The sequence below is a fragment of the Ruditapes philippinarum genome, unplaced genomic scaffold (genome assembly GCF_026571515.1).
Source record: "Ruditapes philippinarum isolate M1 unplaced genomic scaffold, ASM2657151v2 ctg86_1_1_1_1, whole genome shotgun sequence".
NCBI classification, from domain to species: domain Eukaryota; kingdom Metazoa; phylum Mollusca; class Bivalvia; order Venerida; family Veneridae; genus Ruditapes; species Ruditapes philippinarum.
The window spans coordinates 217,838-240,925 of record NW_026864957.1 but is presented as its reverse complement, the minus strand read 5'-3'; the positions used below and the strand labels follow the sequence as shown (position 1 = coordinate 240,925).

Here is a 23,088-nt window from a genome sequence, read left to right as displayed (position 1 = left end):
AACTTAAGTACAACCTCTATTAGCAGGCAAAAATGAATTTACAGTAACATTTAGTACATCATCAATGGTCTTTTCTCAGCAAAAAAAGTAAAAACTCCCTTTAATTTTATAATAGATGACATATAGAGTTGTAATGGGTATGATTTAAATCAAATTGGATTCAAATCTATCACAAATCATTTTCAAGCTATGACTTAAGTGAGCAGGTAGTGCCCTAAAATAGAGTCCTGTTTCATCCATGTTTCATCCATTGAAAACATTAGAATGTACTGTTTAAGTAAAGGACTTACAGATGTTGTTGACTTGTTCAATTCCGCAGAGGATAGACTCGAAAAGGATTCACTGAAAGCTTTAGGGTACTCTAAACAAACAACAATTGACAGATTTTTTAAGTAAGGTGATGTGTCTATGACTCACATGAAATGTATAGTGATATGTAAAAGGACGGATATGAGATAAAAAGAGACTTCTGACTTTCACATGTATAAAATGTATATTTACCATTTTAAATAATGTACCAGTTATGTTGTTTAAATGGTGTTTATGTAAAATTAAAATACATCAAATACCTTTAATTAGTTGTTATACAATATGTCATTTATCTGCCAGTAAAACAGTTTAAAACAGTGACAAACATGTCTGCCTATCATTCCTATGTATTAACCACTGATATTGAAGGTATATGTGCCTTACTGGTGTGTTATAATCTAGGGTCTCAATAAAGAGACCGACTCGATAATAAGACCACTTTTTGCTAGACCCACAAGTGGTCTTAATAGTGGAACTTTACTGTACAATGTACTAAGTTTCAACAAAAGTTTCACCCCAATCTCTCACTTGTGATGGCCTGTTCAAAATACCCCTCCCATACTCAAAATATTCAATGGCAATTGCTAACTGGAAAATCCACTCATTTACTGTTGTCAGCAAATCCAATTTGCACCTCCCAACAACTTTCAATGGTGATGGTAACTTAATGTGCTCCTTGTCACCTGAAGTTTTCAATGATGGTGAAAAACTTAATTCATTTACGTTATCCCTTTAACTAAATTTTCAACGGTGACAACTCATGCTCTGTGCACATTTACACCCTTCCCCTTGCCCCCAGAGCAATTTTCATTGGTGGATCACAAAGAAACTAAACCCTAAATAAGCACCTTTGACAATACTTCTGGCTTTTATATTATTTTATATAAGTAACACTTTGTTAAGTAACACTTTGTTATAACATATCACATGACTTTTGACCGGCCAGCCGACATATTTGTCCTTGATTTGCTTCCACTTCCTTCCCGCCTTTCCATTTTTGGAGGATGAGGGCTCATCATTTCACCATCCAAGGACAAAAGTTCAAGTCTTGAATCTGAAGCATCAAAACTATCCATCCTTGATTCAGAAAAACTGTTAAGCACCATGTTCACGGGTGTATGTACTGAGGAATTGCTACTAGGTCGTCTTTGATTGTTCACACCTTGTGTAACAAGTGTCCCCGAGGGATCTATTTCAGGCAATTTTAATGGCTCCTTTTCTTTAGTATCCCTTCCTGTCCCTAAACTGGACACACTGGCAATACTTGATGCAGATGAAGTCCGTGAAAAGTTACCTAATCCATTTCTAGCACTTACATGACTGGTCTCTGGATTATTTCTATTATTATTTTCACTGACAGATTCAAATGCCTTGTTATCATTACTTTGAGTATCTATACTAGATGTAATGCTTTCAACTGTCTGACTTTCATCCACAGTTTCCATGGAGATCAACTTCCAGACTTCAGATGGTATGGGAGTGGTTTCCTCATCCTCATCTAGAAACAAACAAAATAACTTTGTGTTAACATGATGGCGACAATACTTTTTGAGTTCTAGACAGCAATTAACAATTTCTCAGGGAGCAACTTACATTATAGTAACAATAATTAAAGAATATTATGAAAGTGTTGTTTTAACCCTTAGACAGACACACCCATGTCGTCTGATCAAGGTCTGCACAGTATACTATTCAGTCAGTGTATGTTATGAAATTTACCCTAAAAATCATAGAATGTCTTTTTTTCCAGATTGAAAAACAGATATTTACATTTAAGATATTTTGCAAGTTATGAGTTTAGAAAGTACATTTCAATAAATTTCAATAGCAAAATGTTAAAATTTAGAAGCTTGACAGCACAGATGGGTAAGTTAAATTGCGCTAGCTCTATACTGGTAACATAGGCAAGTTATTATCACAGCCATCATTCTAAAGAGTTACCTAACTTACCTTCATCATCCTCTTCTTTTAGAGTACTAAGATGTTTGGAGAGAGGGTTGTAGGCCTCTGACAGAAGTTTCTGTAACACATCAGGTGGTAGTTTTGGTGGATTATCTAAAATTTCCTGTCTCGCTGACCTTGGAGACCTGTAACAAATAGAAACAGAATCTTTTCAATGGTATATTAAAGCAAAACACTAAATATCAGATTATATTTTCTTTTCAATTGGGTGAGCCAAAATTTATTTAACATTTTAGGTGCCCTTCGATGCATTATTTTAGGCACAAACAGTACCTGAGTAGAACCACTAATGTTCTGTAAGCATGCTGATAGCTTCCACACATGAAAGAATCCAAAGTCCCTGTTGGGATTCTTACCCACAGCCGTAAGGGGCAAGTGGTTTTAAGTCAACATCCCTTTATATTTTTTTTATTTTTCTTGGTAATAAACATTATTTCTATGTAATAAACAGATAATTGGCTGCACTAGAAAGAACAGTTTGTTTTACCTTGGAGTATTGTCTGTTGTTCCATCTATTACATGACTGATTTCAGAAGCTGTGTCTGCAAACGATGTCCTTGACTCTGAGTTCAAGGTCAACCTTGACATTGAGGACATAGAAAGTGATGTCACACATTGTTCAATTAGATCTTTAAGCTGGTCCTCTCCTAGTCTTGGTGTTTCAAGCTTAAATGTAAATATATTCGAATACGTACAATGATCTATATTGTTCAGAAACATTTCAGTTAATACAGACAGATTTTATAAATATTGTTTTCTTTCTGATTCGATCCAGGTTGACAACCTTAAGCCTGCTGACAGCAACAGATTATAGCCAGTGCAGATAAAGCTGGATAATTCATGCCATCTGATCATGGTCTGCACTATTCACTTTCATATTTAAAAACCTTTCGTTTGACCATATTGAAATAAAGGCAAGTCCACTTAAGATATTAAGGATGGTCAAGGTTAAAAGTTCTTTAGCCAATATTATTTCATAAGAGATCCACTGTGGTCAAAAAGTCTAAAAAACATTAAAATTGAAATTTTAATCAAGTGAAGCACATGAAATGGAAATGCAAAAGATGATAAAGAAATGTATTCAGAATTAAATAGAAAATCAATGAATAGTGCAATTCTTAGCCTGGTTAAGTGCAAAGCTCTGCACTGCTTTCCATTTCAGGTCATTTTGCACAAAAAATGTTTATTCCAGAAAAAGGAATGAAGGAATTATCTGATAATTTGCACACAAGTTATTGGTTCAAAACTACATCAAATGGTACACAAATCTCTTTAGGACATTGTAGTTATAGAAGGTTTATACCTGGTAAAAGTTTCTTTCATAATAAAATTTGTTTCCTTCTACTATATACACACACACACTTATATATATTTGGCTTTTGAGTCATCAACATGGTTACGGCCATTTCAGCTTTTCTGATAAGAAGAAGACCTCAGATGCCTTCCATGTAGATTATTTCAAGCAAGAACCACTGGCAGAACTGACAAAATCAGTATTCTTAATTTGCAACCTGCCCTGCTGGAACTGTCAGCATTTTTGGCCAATATAGTGCCAGGCCAGCCTGCACTTCAACTCATTCTGACCACACTCTACTGATAGTGGGCTAATTTCAAATTTTAATTAATTTTCATCACTAAAACTGATAATAAACAGTCACTCAAAATGGAAGCTGGACAAGTCCAATGAAGAAATTCAGCAGGTTAAGGGTTGATTAAAATATAATTCATTGTCTCAGAAACATGAGAAAGAGTTTTAAACTTGCAACGGTGAACAGAAAGTCAATCAAAGTGATAGACCTTAACAATAAAGTTTCTAAAACCACAAAGGACAGACCTTGCCTCATGGTTACAAAACTTTTTTTCTGAGTTATGTCTCAAATCTCAGGATTTTCATTGGTCAGTGGAAATTCTGTGGCAGTTTCTGACCAATCAAATACCTGAGGTCTGAGTTTAAACTAAGAGTTATCTTTATAACCTCGGACCCAGGATTACCCTATTCTTATCAATGGTTATGACAGGAAACTGTGTAAAAGCAGATGTGTTTTCCTCTTCCAATTTCTTTTTTGACTATTTGTCTTTGAAACAAAAAAATGTATACCTCATCCTCAGGATTTTTTAGTCGTATTAGTTCCTCATCTATATGAAACATTCGCTCATTCATTTCTCGTTGCTCTGCATTTTGAAACAGCGCCCTCTCGCCCCGATTTTCCCAGTCAAAAGAATGTTTTACCCCAGTTTGTGTGAACAGCTTATTCTAAATGTGAAACAACAAATTGACAACAATATAACTAAGATGAGGTGTGAAAGTACAACAAAAAATATTTGTATTGATGACAATAAATTTAATGACAATAAAATCTAATACAGAACACATATTCTCTTTGAAAACATTAACTAAAACAAAATAAATTCCTTAACACTGTTCTTTGTCATCTATTCTTTTAACAAGCAAAGTAAATGGTGATTGAAATCAAATAAAATAATCTAAAATGTGTCTACTCAAACTTTAACACTGATAATTTTATAGCTACATTTGTATTTTCAGTATTTTGCACAAAAGTTAAAAAATGTAATACAATTCTAGACTCAAGTGCCTTTACTATGTGTCACTTCCTTTGCATATCACAAACATCGCAAATCACAAAACATGCATGCACTCTAAAAATCCAAGTTTATAACCACATGTTTTTTTTTATAATGTTCATCATGTTTTACCATGCTTATAAAGTTCTCATACACTTGAATGTAGCAAGTCACAAAAGATTTTGGCTGTTTTGCATTTTCATGAATTATCACAACAAAGACGTACAACATACACAAACGTGTCATTTTTTTCTAAATCTTCGAACAAGATATGATTCTACCTGAGGTAAATGACTCATCGAGGAAGAGGCGATTGACTGATAGTCGTCAGGCGGCATAATTTCCCGCAACCGAGAATCTATAGAAGTCAAGGAACGTAACTCTTCCTGATCCGGAACAAAACCTTCCCCAGGTCGGATAGCCAGCTCAAATGGATTATTCTCATCCTAGAAAAACAAGTGACACAAATACTGTAATGATTTTAATTAGGAACACAGAAATAAAAGCTAAGCCAGCAGGTGGTAAATGTTTCTACCCAAGTGACCAATGCAGAACAAGATCAGCTAGCACATCATGGTCTGCACTGTTCACTATTCAGTCAGTACATATTTTGAAATTTTCTTTGTTCTGTCCCGATTTAAAAATGGAAAAGTCCATTTAAGATATCAAGCGTGTTAAGGGAAAAAGCAGCATGACTGCAAATGCATGCATTTTTTTAAATATCATAGCACTTTTTCTTTTTAGTGAAAACTTTGTCAAGTGTACAAATATAATAGTTTAAGCTCTGCACAGGCAGTACATTTAAATATCTACAGAGAATATTTATACAGTGAGCCAAAATATGCGGCATAAGCATTTATAGATCCAATAAGTAACAAATAGATTTTATTTGGTTGGTTAAAAAGTAAATTCAGTCTACTAACCAGTGCAGCAGTATTTGGTATATCTGGAATATTTTCTACATCTTTAAGTAGATCATCTAATCTTTTCTTCTCCTCTTCTGTCATAGCTATAGCATTACTGGCATCTGCTGCCAACTGGTAACAGAACAAATAAAAAGTTTCCATAAATCTTTGAGTACACATAAAGCATATGTCAGTCCTTTAAACTTGTAAATATGTGAGTAAACACAAAGGAATCATCTGTCAGTCATGTAAAATTGTAAATACGGGAGTGTACACAAAGGAATCATCTGTCAAGTCATTTAAACTTAAAAAGAAAAATTTCTTATATTGTACTAAGGTAATTGCACTGGAGTTATTATGAACTATTATTATATTATTCAATAAAACAAGAATCAATGAAATTTTTTTACCTCTTTATTTCTTTTAATAAAGTCTTTCTTTCTTTTATTCTTATGTCTATGTTTTGATCCTTGAGTACTTCCACTAGCTACAGAGCTTGTATCTCCCTCACTGCCTGGTCTGTCACTTTCACCATGACTTCTATGGCTGGAGGCAGTCTGACCTATACATATACAAGAGCATGGTTAGTGGGATTAGAGTGTGGCGTTAAGGGTACCCAATTTTGACAAAAATTCTAAGTTAAAAAGAGACATAACTATACCAAAACTTAGTAATGCCCCTTGTCTAGCAACTGCACTTTGTCATGACAGGCAAGTATTCCAAGTTTCATGTTGATAACTTAAACTATGTTTGAATGATTGGCTACATTTCAGTTTTTGCACGACAACTACCATGACATCGACAACACAGTGATCAAAGTAGCTCGACTTTTTCTTCGAAACAGACAAGTAAAAATAATGCATAAGATTGCAAAAGGTTTCTGCATAAGATAAGCTGTAGCTTTCCTGGATAACAGTTTAAAGAAAGGCATAATCACAGGAAGAAAAGCAAGACAAACAAGATAGCACTGAGGTTGAAGGGAAAAAATGCACAATTCATGTACAATCAGTGTTAATATTGATTACTTGGAATAAAAACAATTTAAACAATCTTTATAATTATATGACATGGACACTTTCAAGTGAGTTGTTTAAAGGTAAAACACTGGTTCATGAAAATCAGTCATTTAAAGTTGATCTTCTACCTTTATCTTTAGTTATCAGATTTATTTGAAAATTCCGCATGGATGCTATATACCAAGATTTAGGTAAATGCTATTTGTGTCTGAGTAAACATGTTGATATAAAACCTAATCTATGATGATCTACTGTAAAATCATTATCATTCGTGGGGCACGGATTTTCGTGGTTTTCTTGGGTAGGTCAATCCACGAATTTAAGATCTGACGAACATTCATCCCAACAAATATTTCTTACCCTGTCTCTGTTCTATATATTACAAACATGTGTCGGCTCTTTTCCGGCCAATTTTCGTGAAATGGATGTATATACATAAATTACAGATAATTACAGATAATCAGGTTAGTGACAGATTAAATCCATTTGCAATATATAAGAAACTTGAAAGAAAACTCGATTATATGTCCTCAATTTAGATTCTACTGTCACAAATACACACTTGATTGTTGTTGATTGTGTTGACAAGAATACTTGACACAATCGAGTAAGTATAGGAACCCAGGCAATCCAATAATTAGCGCTTATAAAAAATGTCAGTTTGCTCTTATTAATTAAAAAAAAAAAGTCTTTGATTTTAATGTCGTAAGTACACAAAACTATAAAAAAAATACAATCGCTAAAACAGATGAATTGTACATTCTTTTGTCATTTTTAAATGATCCAGTTTAAATGAATTTTTATCTGTATTTGTGCAAATGCTATACCATTAACATCAAAGACGCCATCGACTTTTTCTAGATCCACACATACCCGTGTTATTTACTCAGATTAATTAATATGCATATAAACAGTCGCTGTTACGTTGCGTGTAGTTACTGTCAAATATGGCAAGACCAATTCAGGGTGTAAACTTTTTTTAACTCGCTGGTTAAAACGTGTCGGTTGTCGTATAAAATATGCGATGTTTACATTGGCGTATTACAGGGGCAGGGTGTCTAATGAAGGTGCATACCATGTCACATAAATGTGTTAATTGCAGCCAATTATAGGCAGTAATTGTGCCCAGAGGCATAAATTAAATTTATTGACAAGCGCTGTGTGACATGTAAAGATATGTACATGCTGTAAGTAAAAATGTTCAGCGATTAAGTTTAAGATTAATTTGCATTAGGTTACTCAATTTTTTTACAAGAAAATGAAAATCCACGAATTTAAGAACCCGTGAAAGTGCCCATTTTGATAAAACCACGAAATTTCATGCCCACGAATATAAGTGAATTTGCAGTATATTAAAAACTCACATGAACCATTGTTTCAGTGAGCTAAAACTGTAACAATTTGCATAAACATTCAAATTAACTCAAGTACATGTAGTCAAACAAAGAGAACTGTAATTAAGAGAAGATTTTTACATCACACAAACAAAACCAAACCAACCTTTTCTTGATTTATTTCCTCTATGAAGGCCAGGATATTCATCTTCATTAAGCTGGGTGGCAAAAACCTCTTCACCTGTAAACTCATCAGGTACTGTCACACCTGGAATTTATAACCATATCATATAATTACCATACTTTATATATATAAAACAAGAGCACCACTAGACGGAGCATTATATGCCCGAAAGTGATTTTTTATTTTTTAGTAAAAATGAAGCATTTTTAAGACATTGAAATTAAAAAAAAGTATTACCTCCTTCAAATAAGAATCCTCCTATGAATTTTGAATATTGTGGTCCAAATGGAACTTAAGTTATGCCCCGGAAACTGTTTTCAGTTTTAAGGTCATAGTGACCTTGACCTCTGACCTTGTGACCCCAAAATCAATAAAAGTCTTCTACCTAATATGGACAATCATCCTATGAATTTTGAATATTGTGGGCCAAATCGAACTTGAGTTATGCTCAAGAAACTGTTTTCAATTTCAAAGTAATAGTGACCTTGACCTTTGATCTTGAGACCCTAAAATCAATAGGGGTCTTCTACCCAATATAGACAATCATCCATTGAAGTTTGAACAATGTGGGCCAAATGGAACTTAAGTTATGCTCAAAAAACTGTTTTTAGTTTAAAAGTAATATTGACCTTGACCTTTGACCTTGTGACCCCGAAATCAATTCTTTCGGGCATATAAAAACACTATATTTTTGCAATCTTAATATAAGTGTAAACACTGCCTAAATTTCAAATACTTAGTACAAAGTCGAACATGGATTCTGCAAAAGAAAGAAGGGTAATACATGTAGGTTTTTTGTTTCTCTCCAAAATTACAATGATACTACAAAGCCTATTCTAAATGCTGTCTAAAATGCACTTCTTTAGATTTCAGACAAAAAAATCTTGTACATAGGGAACTGAAGGGTTTTTATTTTTACTTCTTATAATGTATATGCTTTCAAAGTATTCAAAATTTCTGCCAATGCAAACTTGTTAAATAACATATTCCGTTGGTTAAATTTAAGAGTATCTGTAACGAAATTTTGTCAAAACAATCAACACAATATCTTATATTTGACATCAAACTCACACCCAGATCAATAAAAAAAATGACTAACACACAAAAAGAGTGTAATTTTGAGTAGAAATAACCCCAAGTTGTTTACCTAGACACTGGAGATCATTTTGGTAACACTTCAAATACTAGGTGACTTTAGATTGTCTCAAAAACATTTTAAGTCCATCACAAAACAACACAGACTGTGTAAAAGAACTGTTATTTTGCTATTGTATACTATAAGCATACATGTCTAAATAAGGGATATGGAATAAAAGATATACATAAACTGACTGACTCATATATTTCTCAAAAGCAATTTTTTTTTCAGTAAAAACAATTTAGATTTTTTTCTTCACAAATAGTGAAGAAACATACACATGTATTTTGAACCTCCAGGCATCTTTTTCAACAAAAAGGACTAAAATATTTCTGAAGAAACTAACCTTCATTGTGCCTTTGAGGCAATTCTAAAGCCAAAAACTTGTGTTCGTTGTTTAATACTTCTTTATATTCATCTTTCTTTTCTTTGTTTATTTCTTCTATCTCTTTCCTCATTCTGAAAAGACAAAATGTAAAAATATGTTATATTAATATTCACATGTCATATAAAATGAAAAGTAAATCAGGAACTTTCCCGCCATTTTCAGAAAAGAACCTTAAGCCAACAATGTGGGGAATATATTATTGAGCTTATCACTGAAATTTAGATTTCCACAGCAACAAGAACTGTCAGTGTCAGTAGGACTATTCTCAGAGCTCAAAGTAAAATAAGAGACTGGATAATGTAGATTATTTTAAGTTCAAAAAGGGTATTATTCCAACAAAAACCATGTTTAGAGTTATAGGCCTTAGAGAGTGACCTAATATACTCTCAAATAAGTGTGTGAAGTTTCAACTCATTCCCTTCAGTAGTTTTGGAGATACCAACATGCATGCAAAAACTTAACCAAAATGTAATGCTGACGCCTAGGTTAGTGTAATAACTCTCCCTGTTTTACGAATAGTCTTGCTAATAAAAAAGAAAATGAAGAAACTATAAATCTTAACTTCATGACCAAGGCATGTTTATCCACAGAATTTTGTTTCACTTACTTTTTATTTTTATTCAATAAAACTTATGAACTGTTCATTCAACAATGCTTATGAGCCTTATGGCACAAATGATTTAAAATCAATGTTTATATACATATTTTAAGTTTCCATATTTAAATCCATGTTTATGGGCATTAATTCAAGCATAAATGGACAACAAAGTAGAACCAACCACAGGAGCTTGACATTCTATAAAAAAAAAGAAAAATATAAGCAAATAATTCATAAATAATGGCAAATATACCCCTCTTACAAATGAGCTCGAGGTGTTTCAATTTATTTCTTGTTTATTTTATTTGAATATATATACCAATTATTGATAGAATGTCAACTTGTCAAGCTCCTTGGAACCAACAACCTTTCACAACTTAGCTCCATTGTTCCTTTAGAGATTCCTACACACAGTGGTTAGGGACAAATGACTCAAATCGGCCCCCTTAACCATCTGGCCCGGCTTTCACCATAGAGCCCTTTGAATCCATTTCAAGGTACCAACTTTTTACCATAAAAAAATTGAAAATTGAATTAAACCTAATGAAAAGTTTTATCACGAACCTTCTTTCCAGTAAAATTCTATCCCTTTTAACCTCTTTTTCTCGTCTCACTCTCTTTGTAAGTATTTTATCAAGTTTTCGCATTTTTATAATAGCATTTCTAAGTTTTGGATCTAAGTTTTCCAGGTCTGTATGTAAGCCCCCTGTACTGTCTTTTCCCTGTTCTCCTTCTGTACCATCTAAAATAGAAATGCATAGACTTATATAAATATATATGTTGTGTCAATAGTATGTACATGTACATTTACATGTCTGTAAACAGAGAAAAAAAATATCTAATACATATTTTGTTTCTGAGATAAGTTATCAAATAAGTTATCATCACTTTAAAATCAGACGAGAATCACTTCCATACAAGTGGCAAACAATGCATATTGTGTGTTTGCTTGTTTTTTCAAGTTTTATACTGATATTTTTCTTATTTTATATACATTTTTTTGGTCATATCTAAGTAGTTGATACAGCTGACAGGCTTTCCTGGATAATTTAAGCCAGTTATAACCAATTTCTCTGCAAGTAACCGACTACTAACTTCACATGATTTCTGAATCAGTGGTGAGAGACAAATGACCATAAGACTCAATGTCAGAGTTCAATTGTCAGGGAGAAATTAACCTCTTCATATTGTGCTACATGTAGGTGGACAGACAAACACATATTGTAATTGTTTTAAATAAATTCATTGAACAATCATGGTATAATCATGATCTGACCATGAATGAAATTCTGAAGAAATATTACCCAAAATTAAATACTCTACAAAAACTTCCCAATGAAAACTACAGCTAGACTCTACTTCAATCTTCAACTGAGCTAAAAAATTATTCTTTTTGGGACTACAGACAAATTTCATGTGCTAAACATGATTTTGAAATGCTACTTTCCTGTTAATATGGAGACAATATTTTATTATGCAAATATTTATGAGGGTCAACAGAATCATAATCAAAGTGAGTATCTTATAGGAAAAAAAAGAAAGAAAAAATAATTTTTTGTTCAGGGTTTCAACTAAATTGTAACTAGTAAGTCAACTATTTTTGAAAATAATTTCAATTTCTCTGCTCCTGGCCAATTAAATTTTTATGTGCTTTCTAATGAACACTAATCTATACTTGTAGCTTTTAAACTTATACATTCATTAATTGCATTAAAACACAATGAAGCAAACCAGGTTTTCTTGATATTTGAAACCACAGCTGCTATGACATACATGCCTAAGACAAAATCTTTCTTTACTGTGAAAGGTAAAAAAGAATTTAATAAGTGCATTTACCAGCATTTCCTTCCAATTTCTTCAGTTTAGCTTTGTAAAGTTCTAACTCTGATTTCATCTCTTCCCTGACATTGTTGGTAATCTCATTACGGATTTCCTTCATTAGTTCATTTTCTTCTTCACTATCAAGATCTTCACCATCCTCTTCTATAATACAACAAAACTTCTCATGTAACATTCTCATTTTGTTGTAAATTTTAAGGTGAATTTAACTTAGTTCATTCAATGGGCAAAAAAGCATTGTTAATACATTGGAAATTTAACTCAAGGTTACTCCATTTATCATATAATGTATCTAAACAGTTTTAAGTAGTTCTACAAAATGAAGTTTAATAAAAACTGACACCAATTTATATTCAGACTTTATAAAGATACCTTCTTACTTTCTTACTGCAATTTTTAACAAGAGCTGTCGGTAGGACAGCACGCTCGACTATTCTAAGTGCTTGATAGTAAAAGAGCCTTGATAATGTTAAATTTTTTAAGGTCACAAAAGGGCTAATTTTTTTTTTATAAATTCATGTTATAGGCCTTAGAGAGAGTCTAATTATACGGTATTGGCTTGACTATTCGGAAGGTTACAAATGTCACAAGGGTGTTTTATTGAGTATAATAACACTTATTACCTATGAATACATAAATTTGACAGAAAAGGTACAAAGGCTTGTTATTAAGATGTTTTATCAAGTAAATCACTGCTTTATTATTATGAATGCATAAAATTGTCCCAAAAAAGGCACAAACCCTTCAGTAGTTATTGAGATAACAGCTTACAAGCAAAACTTTACCATGAATTTCTAAGTTGAAAAAGAGGAGAAAAATCAGCCTAAATGCAAGATAGAATTATGGATCTTTGTCAGTGACCTACAATTATGACCCTAAATGCATATGTGAAGTTTTAAATAAATATCTTTAATAGTTATTGAGATATGTAAAACTTGCATGTTAACATTAACCAAGAGACTAAGTAGAAAAGGGGATATGAATCAGCCTTAATGCAAGATAGAGTTATGGAACTTGGTCAGTGACATACAATTATAACCCTCCAATTATGACCCTAAGTGCATGTGTAAAGTTTCAAGTAAATATCTTTGAAGACCTTTAAACTTTAACAAAAATTTCTAAGTTTCAAAGGGGCAAATAATTCTGCAAATATTGCAGGCAGAGTTATGCAATTTTGCAAACTGATGTACATTGTTACTATAAAAAAGTATGTTAAATTTCAATTGAATATCTTAAGCAATAATTGAGATATTTGACTTTACAAAAAAACTTTAACCAAAATTTCTAAGTTCCAAAGGGGCATAATTCTGTCAATATTGTAGGCAGAGTTATCCAACTTGTCAATCTGATGTACCTTGTTACTATAAATAAGTATTGTTAGTTTCAATTGAATATCTCAAGCAATAATTGAGATATTTGACTTTACAAAAAACTTTAACCAAAATTTCTAAGTTAAAAAGGGGCATAATTCTGTCAATATTGTAGGCAGAGTTATCCAACTTGTCAATCTGATGTACCTTGTTACTATAAATAAGTATTTTAAGTTTCAATTGAATATCTCAAGCAATAATTGAGATATTTTACTTGACAAAAAACTTTAACCAACGAAGACGCCGACGCGGACGCGGGCGCGGACGCAGGGGCGACTACAATAGCTCTCATATTCTTCGAATAGTCGAGCTAAAAAATTAAAAAACATATTAAAATATTTTCAACAATAAATCTATACTTAAGAAAACGAGATGAATCAAGCTTTCTAGATTATCTTATAAAAGGAAACAAAGACTAGAATATCATAAAACAAACCACTTATGGGAATGAGTGACTGGCAATTGTTCATCCCAGTTGGTAGCGGAGTTCTTATCTGACCGTCTTCTGGGGCGTCCTGGGCAAGTTTACGCAGTTCATCATCTCTATCATCTGTGTCATCAAAACTCTCAAGGCTCTCATCATCGTCTTCATCATCAAGTTCTGATGAATCATACTCATCATCATCATCTTCATCATCATCAGAAAACATCATGATTTGCTGGAGATGGGCACGCAGGTCATAACCCTGTGAATAAATTTCAAGCAGTGTTTTTCCTAAACTTGAATGATACTGGACACTGACTGGATATATATTTTAAAATTGAAAATATTTGCTATTTCTTTGCTTCTGTAATGCATCTGTATTTACTAGTAACTTTATGGTAGGTGTTGCTATCTTAAGAGACCAAACAGGGAAATTATAAAATTAAGCATTCAGCATTTAAAGAGTCTGAAATGACTACAGGTCCCTGCATAGGTCAACTTTTTATAATCTTTAAAAATTAGATTGACTTAAATTGCAAGACAAGTACTACAACTTCTTTTTCATTTATAAATTTGTGTTTACCATCATTTTTATAATTCCCAAGGGCCCAATCAAGACTTGAATTTTGCACAAATATTAAGACGAATAAAGCAAAATTTGATAATGTATGCATCTTGATTTTGGAAAAATACTATTTTTTATCATTTTAAACATTTAAGAATAAGACATACCGTTATTGCTTCTGGTTTTGCAACATCTAAGCCATTTACAAAATCTGTTCGTGATTTGGTGACAGACTTTGACACAGAAGTTACTGACTTGCTGCTAGAGGCTCTACTATTGTCCACTGACTTCGTCAGAGTACTAGCTGAACTTGCTGGGGTAGACCGATTACTACCTGAAGCATTAGAACCTGTCTTCTTCTTTTTAAGATTCTTTTCCATCATTTCTGTTAATAATAAAACTTATTTATGATAATAAGGACATACTTGATTTCATTAAATATCAGGGAAAAAAATTTCATAACACTAAATTTATTGTGACAACTTATATAAGGTAAATGGGAACCCGGTGTAGATTAAAATCTATCAAATTGCTTCCAATCTATATGACTAGCCATGAAATCCTCAGGGTCATTTTGACTAAGTTTTACTCACCAGGGCTCATCCTGGGGGGAAATTTTAGGGAGAAGTGACTTCCTCGCGAAAATTAGGGAGAAGGGAAACAACCCAATGTATATGCATTAACATGCATGGCTATACATCCTTATAATATAAACACAATTAACATCACTTATAATATTTCTCCAGTTTATTAATAAATAGTAGATTAATTAATAGTAGTATTAATTAAAAGTAGATTAATTAGTAGTAGATCTGGCAATGGCATCTAAATGTTTTTGAGCTGCAAATATGAATATAAAAAATTATTTTTGATATCTATTGATCAGCTATTTATAAGCTTTCTCTAAATATGTGTTTATATATATTTTCATGTACATTTGTAAGAAAAGATATGATGATATAATCAATTTCATATTTTTTCTTTCCTCACTTTTATTAGAAGATGAAGTCACCTTGGATATTGATTAATAAAATCTGTTCTATTCTGTTCTGGTAACAGAAATTTCTTTGAAAATCCTCAATGTTGTAATGTCAGATTTATATGCATATAATTATGCTTATAAAACAATTTTCAAACATCAAAGAATATGTAAAATATGTATTGCAAACATTTGTGCACATTATATTTGATCACTAAAATTACATATATTCATTTCTTATTGAAAATTTTGACTGAGAAATTGTAGAAAATTAATTTCTAATTACCTCCCTTTATTTTCATGAAATGTTAAATTCGGTAATATCTTTATAAATAATGCTTTTTAGAATTTACAATATTGATAAATCTTAACCTGAGCGTCATATTTACGACATTAAAACAAATATGTATATTGAAACAGTAAGAACTCTTCTTCTTGACAAATTTTGTTGTTATATACGTTACATGATATACGACCAATATGTAGTTTAGCCATATGTAGTTTAGCCGGGATGTCTTGCCCACGTGCGTAAACTGTGTCAAATTTGTAAACAATGCCAAACACCCCCACTGTCTACAACATACCAATCGCAAGATTTTTGCGAAATGGTTTTCTTAAATTTTCGCATAGGTGTATCAGAATCAGTAACTTTCTTTTACTGCTATGTTTGGGCATTTCGCCCTGTAGCCATGACGTGAGCGACATAACAATTTTACAGTAAAAAATTGATGTTAACAGACTGAAATCATTCAAAACTATGATTAAGCTTTTAATCCGGTCGAAATTGATTATTTTTAATTGACTAACAGTTTTGTGATAGCCGTGAAAATATCATTGCACATCGCCTTTACTCGGGTTAAAAACCCACCATCGAAGTGCATCGTGTATATCAATTAGGGAAGATTGCACGTGTTTAGATAACCGGGGAAAAAACAATGTATAATTATCGCCAAATCCCGTATAAACACACAATTATACCGTTTCGGGCCGATGCTCTCATTATTTACTGTTTAGAGTAGGCGGTCTATCGCTTCGCTTACAGGTAGAAGGGTAGTATAAAGCGACGCTCTGATTGGATAATGATAATTAGCGGTCGTCATATGGGCGGATACAATCTCTGCTCTTTACATCGCTAAGTAATTACTATTTGGGAATTAAGATTTTATCGGCGATGTTGACTTCTCTTTGATCAATCGGAAGAGCGAAATTGGAATATACACGGCGAAGTTTTCGCCTGAATCGCCCTTCCGGATGAGCCCTGCTCACTTCAAGGTCAAATCCCCATGATTTTAACAAAATTTGACCCTCCAGTTCAAATCCTGAGGGTCAAATCAGGTCTTTTGGAAATTTGAAGGGTCAAAGAGTCATTTCAAGGGTCAAACGGACACCCTGTAAATATATGTGCTTGACTCAGAAGTCTACAGAAGTAATATTCAAAAAGTGATCATTAAATATGTGACTTTTACTTTTCTTCATCTTCATATTATTTATGCCACAGTCTTTTAATTCATTTCAGATTATGAGTTAGTTTATAAAAAATTATTTTAGTTTGATTGTGTTGGAAGCTATAAGCTTATTGAAACACTGTGGAATCCATTCCTGGAAACAACCAGTACTAAGCAATGATTATGTAAAGTTTCTTGCTCAAGGAAACAATGGCTTGTCGCTGACAGGGTTTGAGCCATCACGGCCAGCAATCTTTAGATAACTAGTCCAATACATTAACCTCTTAGCCACGCTGCCATTATGTGTTGACACTATAGTTAAAAAATCATTTGATTTAACTTAACAGTACATCAAATGAAAAACCAAAATTTATCAGTCCTGAAATGCAAATAAAATTCTTCTTGCCAGACTTCCCAAAATATGTCGGTCCGACGGACATGTCCGATAAATTTTGATTAGGTCCGACGTTTTTTTTTCCAGATCGGTCTGACTGTCCGGCTTTTATCCCAGTAGCATGTATACAAAATGGGGGCACTAAACAGATGCCAAACCTGGGAAAAAACGTAAATCTCCGTCAGAGGAGTGCCCAGAACAGCAATAAAAGATGAAAGAAAAGAATAAACCTGAGACAAAATTTAATGAAAAATGGAAGCAGGACCGTGAATTTTTAGTGTATGACAATTTCCTACCTATAACACTCGCGAGAGGGGTTGGCAGTACTCAGAGATAGATAGATAGATTATTAAGATAGAGATGAAAATTGCGCTGTACAGACTGTGCTTATTGTACGGCGAAAAAATTAATACCGAAAAGTTTCCCTTTGAATTTGATTAATTTTATTCGGTCCGACAGATTTCATTTCTGTCCGACAGATTTTCATGGTTTGTCAGACCGTATGGCCAACACTTTTTTTAAACTTTCAGGAAGTCTGCTTGCAAAAGCGAAATCAATTCAAATTACACAGTTTTTAAACTGCTTGTTTTCCTACGATTTCTAGCAAATGTCATTACAATAAAAAACAACAACTTATCTATATTTTTTTGTTTAATTTTAAAATAATGTCAATCAGCAAGTTCGATTTAATAGGATTAATAGGAACATTCTGCACAATCCGATCATCATTGATCAATTAGATATATAAACAACTTGTCTTCACCATGATCAACGGTTAGAATATTTCAAATTTTAATCAACTATGTATGAATAGCAGTTTTAGTCATATAGTTGACATAATTTCCATGGTGACAGAATAGAACATTTCATTAAACATGGTTTTCACTTTGACGATCACCCGATTAAACATTTCTCATTAATATTTAAGTTAAATTATCTTAAAATTATTTGTTTTAGTACATATAGATAAGCAAATGCATCAGAAAACTTACCAGAATCACGTATTTCCAATCTTAATTTTCTTGATATTCTTCCATATTGGAATTTATAGATTGGTTCCCCCGTTTGTCGTTGAACGCTTGATGAAGGCAAAACCAATCATAACTTCCGGCAAACTATTTTCCGTTATTAACGTAACTCAACCGTACAATATAGACGGACCTAAATAAAATACGGTCACAAAACGTGATTCATTTTCATTAACTTTTATATCATGTACATTTATGATTTGATGAAATCAAACAACTAATTCAAAAGATTTTTCATGAGTAAATATAATAGAAAGCATAAAAAATTTCTTCTGTCAATGTTTAAACCAAGTTTTTTGTTCTTTTTTGTCGGTTTTAACATCACACCAACACAGTTTATTAGGTCATATGATGATTTTGTACATGGTACCCCTAGTCTAAAAGCACGCTCCACTGATTTCATCTTCATAAAAAAACATCTGCAAATGAATTTTATATTAAAGTGACATTATGCTCATTTTTCCATTGTCAAGTTGACCTGAATAGACTATAATTATATTTCAAAAGATTGACTGATATAATGGTGATTGGCCAACAGCTGGTATTGAAAAATGTTAAAATATAATATAAATCTGTCTAAGATATAAAAAGACTGCCCCACTCTTTTTCTAAATAAAAGGTTACAGTTGAATTCTGATTGATATTTACAGAAATTTCCTTGAGCTATGTCATGTATGTCAGTAATATATATATATGTCAATGCAAAGTAAAAAATTATAAAACTGAAAGTAGTTATGGCAAAATGTAAACTTATTTTGACTTTCAATTGTTAACTCACTATATATATACCATCAGATGGGCATAATGTCATGATAAGAAAATGCAAAACCTTAGTAAAGGGATTTGACATTGCTTTTCAAATTAAGTGACTTCAAAATGGAGTTTTGTTATAATGATACAATCTTTCTCTTTTATCTATTTTGCAGCAAAATATACATGTAGATCTTGATCACTATGTACAACATTATAAAATATGTTCTTTAAAACTACAGGATTAAATATGAAACTCGGATATCTTTTAGAGAGAAAAGTTAGACAACTCCCATTGATAATAAAAGTTTTAAAATTGGATTTGTCTTCCTTTACATTCTTTAAATATGAATTACAATATAACTCAAAAAATATATTTTTTCTTTTGAATTATCCATAAGTAACATATATACAATCTAAATTAAGAATAAAAAATAAAATAAGATAACAGACAAACAAAATTTGAGGAATCATGAAAAATTCATGACTTAAATTGTATTCATTTAATCAATAACAGAAATTTAACAATTATCCTGTAACCTTAGTCTGATGATGGCAACTGAATTAATCTATGTAACCAGTGTGGAACAAAATTGTAGTTTTCAGATTTGTGTATTTTTCTAATACAGAAATAACTCTATATAATATTATATATGTATACAAATATTACGAAGTTCTGAAGGAAATTAATAGGAAGAACACAGATGTGAATTAATCTAGTTTAATCTAAGAACTGACCTCGAGGTTATAAAACTTTTATCTGAGATCTGCCTTGAATTTAAGGATTTTCATTGATTTACATTCTCTGTTGGTTTCTGACCAATGAAATACCTGAGATCTGTTTTTTGTGCTTATTAAAATTTTTTATAACTGTGGACCCTGGTCTATAGCGGGAATCACCTGTCTAATATAAGGAGCTGCCCATTCAGGCATTCATTGAATAATATCATACTAACCGATATAAAGGTCAAAGTTAATGTGTCATGTTTAACTGATATCATTACATTTCCCTCTCTTTCAATAAATATTCAAATTGTTTACTTGTAACTGTTTTAAATATCAATAAGCATGCCAGCGTGTTCTGCTATATCTGATCATAGTTTTTACTAGCTGTTCATTATTTAGTTGGTATACATTTTCCCTGGTTTTGCTTCCAGATTCATAGATGGAAAAGTTCATTTCAGATATTTAAGCAGGTAAACAGATTAATTTTGCATCAAGCCATTACCCCTTTGATATTTTGTAATACCCCTGCCCAGGTTTTGAATTTGGGACTGCTAAGTAGAAGTGGCATCAAAACATGATAAGCATGCAGGCAACAGTATATAGGACCTTACACATCAGACTTCCTAAATGAAGAAGCAATCCCAGGGCTCTTGAATTTTTGACTGGTTGAATAAACAAATTGCTTAAGCTGCTTAAACATTAAAATGCCATGACTTGTATTCCCTATAGAACTCCTATTACGTATTCTTTACAGTACATTTAATAAGTTACATCAATACTAAATTAAGTCCTTCCCACAGAATGTTACATGATGTGGATCTTAATGTATCTTTGAGTGTATGAAGTATGATTTATTGACATTATCAGAGTGGGAAATATTATCAAGTGAAAAAATTAAAACAATCTTTTTTTTTTTTATTGTGAATTAACATAACATGAAATTAAAGGATAATTAATAATGCACAAATTGTAAATGAGAAGGGAACATTTTAATAGAACTTTTTATATATTTTATATAAAAGCATGAAAAAACGTCTTTTTAAAATGCAAAAATGGAATTGTGCTTAGTGGGTGAACTTATGTGGAATATAAAGAAATTTTGATTAGTTATCACAAATTTGGTTCTTGTTGTTATTGTTTTTAGACTAATCATGTTACAAACAGTTTCATAATGCATGTGCATGTTATTCTGTTGTGTTGTGCTATATTACAAACGAAGCAAATTGAAGGTAAGTCTTAAATATTTTAACATACTCTGTGTTAAATGCCTCATGCATGTTTTATACAGGCAAACTTGTTATGTGTTATGTCTGGCAAAACCTTTGCAAATGTTTTATATCTGTCACCATCAAACTTGTGGAATTGTCTTATTTATCAATGTATCGGGTTATCTTAGCTGGAATACCGAGATTGTCTCTAAATTGAGCAGGTTCAGTCCTAGAAGTCTAAATGCTTTTCTGTTATTTCTTTTATTAAAAAAAAAAATCCATAATATGATGCTCTCTGACATTCTTTACTGAGATTTTTATTATACTTGGTGCAAGTGTTTATGTAAGTTGGGGTGGTGAGGAATTATCATAGAATGACTGTTTTTGTTACAAGTATAAATGTAGCAGTGAAATATATTTAATAATTTTAGTAAAATTATTAAAATATAATTTCACTGTAGCCAACTTATATTTAAATGTGGAAGATGGCATGTAGATATGTATGTATTATATATGAATCAAACTTTCAGCAGAAGTACATTCAATATTGTACGTTTCGTAATTACTTAAGGCATATAAATGTTTATTATCATGAACTATAGTAAAATAATTATTATATAATTTGATCTGTTTCAGGCTCTTTGGCTACATTGAGCAATGACTCAAACTGTTTTGATGGAGACAAAAATTGCACTGATGGTGAGAGAAGAAATGAAAATACCTCACAAGAAACTCTAGCTCAAGAACATACACTTCATTTTACAAAGCAGACAAATGGGTATGGACATTAAACATAATCTTTTATTGTTGTTACTGACTCATAACATATACCAGCTATGTTCCCTATTTCCTTTGAACACATTTCTTATTGTATTATAATGGCATTCTTTTGTGCCAGAAAATATACACACACTTGCACCATAAAATATATACGCATTTGTGCCAGAAAATATACACATATTGGTGCCAAAAAATAAACGTGCATTTGTGCCAGAAAATATACACATACACAAATTTAGCCAATTCTTATGGTTGTCCATTACATTTTTAAAGCTAAAAAGTGATCATGTGACCAAAATAATGACCTCTGTGATACCATTTATTTAAACACCTGCACATTGTTTGCTTTCTATGCAAAAAGAAAATTAAAAAATTAGGGCGTTTAAAATCAGGTTACTGCCTGAGAGTATGTTATTAATAAAAAAGTAGTCATATCAACAGAAAAAAATTATTTTAACCTCTAGCCTACTGGTGCTACCCTTGTCAACAGTGCAGACCAAAGTCAGCGATCATGGCCAGCACTGTTTGCTATTCAGTCAGTACATAATTTGAAAATTTCCCCAAAAATGATTAATGGTTTTGTCCAAATCAAGATTGGCAAGTCCATTTCAAATGTTGGTAAAAAAATAAAAAATTCAACTGTTAATAACAATTTTTATTTTCATTTTATAGCGATGAAAGGTTCAAGATGACAAGATTGTTGGATGTGGCACAAATGGTTTCTGTACTCACTGGACACAACATAAAGAATCTGTTTTCAAAGTTAATTATTACATACAACAACTTGTTAAATACCTACTCAAAACAAGCAACAGTAATAGCTCAGCATATGGCTGCAATTAACTTTAAATTGAAAAAACTGGAGCAAGATTTAAACACTTTGTGTGCAGATTTAGCTCAAAAATATGAAACGTCCAAACCCGATATAAAGTTTGCTGTGAAAATATTATTAACTAAAGCATTAGCTGAAAGAGAACTTGTCTATAAAAGGAGAATCTCCGAGTACAGGGTTCTACAGTGCGACAGGATAATGGGGATGTATTGTGAAACTGACCAAGATTGCGTGTGTTACGGATGTGGTTGTACATTACTATGCAAGAAATCCGGAATTTTCTGGTGGAAGAAGAGCGTTTGCAGATGAAAACAGATATCTGTGCCAGTTT

At 32.1% G+C, this 23,088-nt stretch overlaps 2 protein-coding genes across 2 annotated transcripts; one reads left to right on the top strand and one right to left on the bottom strand.

The window, feature by feature from the left end:
• Positions 1-800: 800 nt before the first annotated feature.
• Positions 801-18,568, bottom strand: LOC132727394 (fibrous sheath-interacting protein 1-like). The gene is made up of 14 exons (XM_060712851.1): positions 18,426-18,568; positions 14,783-15,000; positions 14,063-14,312; positions 12,254-12,400; positions 10,982-11,159; positions 9,778-9,890; positions 8,276-8,377; positions 6,170-6,321; positions 5,778-5,891; positions 5,136-5,300; positions 4,370-4,525; positions 2,759-2,937; positions 2,260-2,396; positions 801-1,807 (listed from the first exon to the last, which is right to left on the bottom strand). Exons 2-14 carry the CDS (start codon positions 14,996-14,998, stop codon positions 1,233-1,235), a joined length of 2,484 nt encoding a protein of 827 aa, XP_060568834.1. The 5' UTR covers positions 14,999-15,000; positions 18,426-18,568; the 3' UTR covers positions 801-1,232.
• Positions 18,569-19,751: 1,183 nt separating this feature from the next.
• Positions 19,752-23,066, top strand: LOC132727395 (uncharacterized). The gene is made up of 3 exons (XM_060712853.1): positions 19,752-21,166; positions 21,782-21,923; positions 22,598-23,066. Exons 1-3 carry the CDS (start codon positions 21,109-21,111, stop codon positions 23,064-23,066), a joined length of 669 nt encoding a protein of 222 aa, XP_060568836.1. The 5' UTR covers positions 19,752-21,108.
• Positions 23,067-23,088: the final 22 nt, after the last annotated feature.

What these genes read in the sequence shown, in the direction of transcription:
- LOC132727395 (XM_060712853.1), top strand. Translation starts at nt 21,109, where the DNA reads ATGCATGTGCATGTTATTCTGTTGTGTTGTGCTATATTACAAACGAAG. An exon ending in ACAAACGAAGCAAATTGAAG is followed by an intron (nt 21,167 to 21,781) that starts GTAAGTCTTAAA and finishes GATCTGTTTCAG; the next exon opens with GCTCTTTGGCTACATTGAGC. An exon ending in TTTACAAAGCAGACAAATGG is followed by an intron (nt 21,924 to 22,597) that starts GTATGGACATTA and finishes TTCATTTTATAG; the next exon opens with CGATGAAAGGTTCAAGATGA.
- LOC132727394 (XM_060712851.1), bottom strand. Translation starts at nt 14,998, where the DNA reads ATGATGGAAAAGAATCTTAAAAAGAAGAAGACAGGTTCTAATGCTTCA. An exon ending in AGGAAATAAATCAAGAAAAG is followed by an intron (nt 6,322 to 8,275) that starts GTTGGTTTGGTT and finishes GTATATGTATAG; the next exon opens with GTCAGACTGCCTCCAGCCAT. An exon ending in CGATGAGTCATTTACCTCAG is followed by an intron (nt 4,526 to 5,135) that starts GTAGAATCATAT and finishes TTTCACATTTAG; the next exon opens with AATAAGCTGTTCACACAAAC.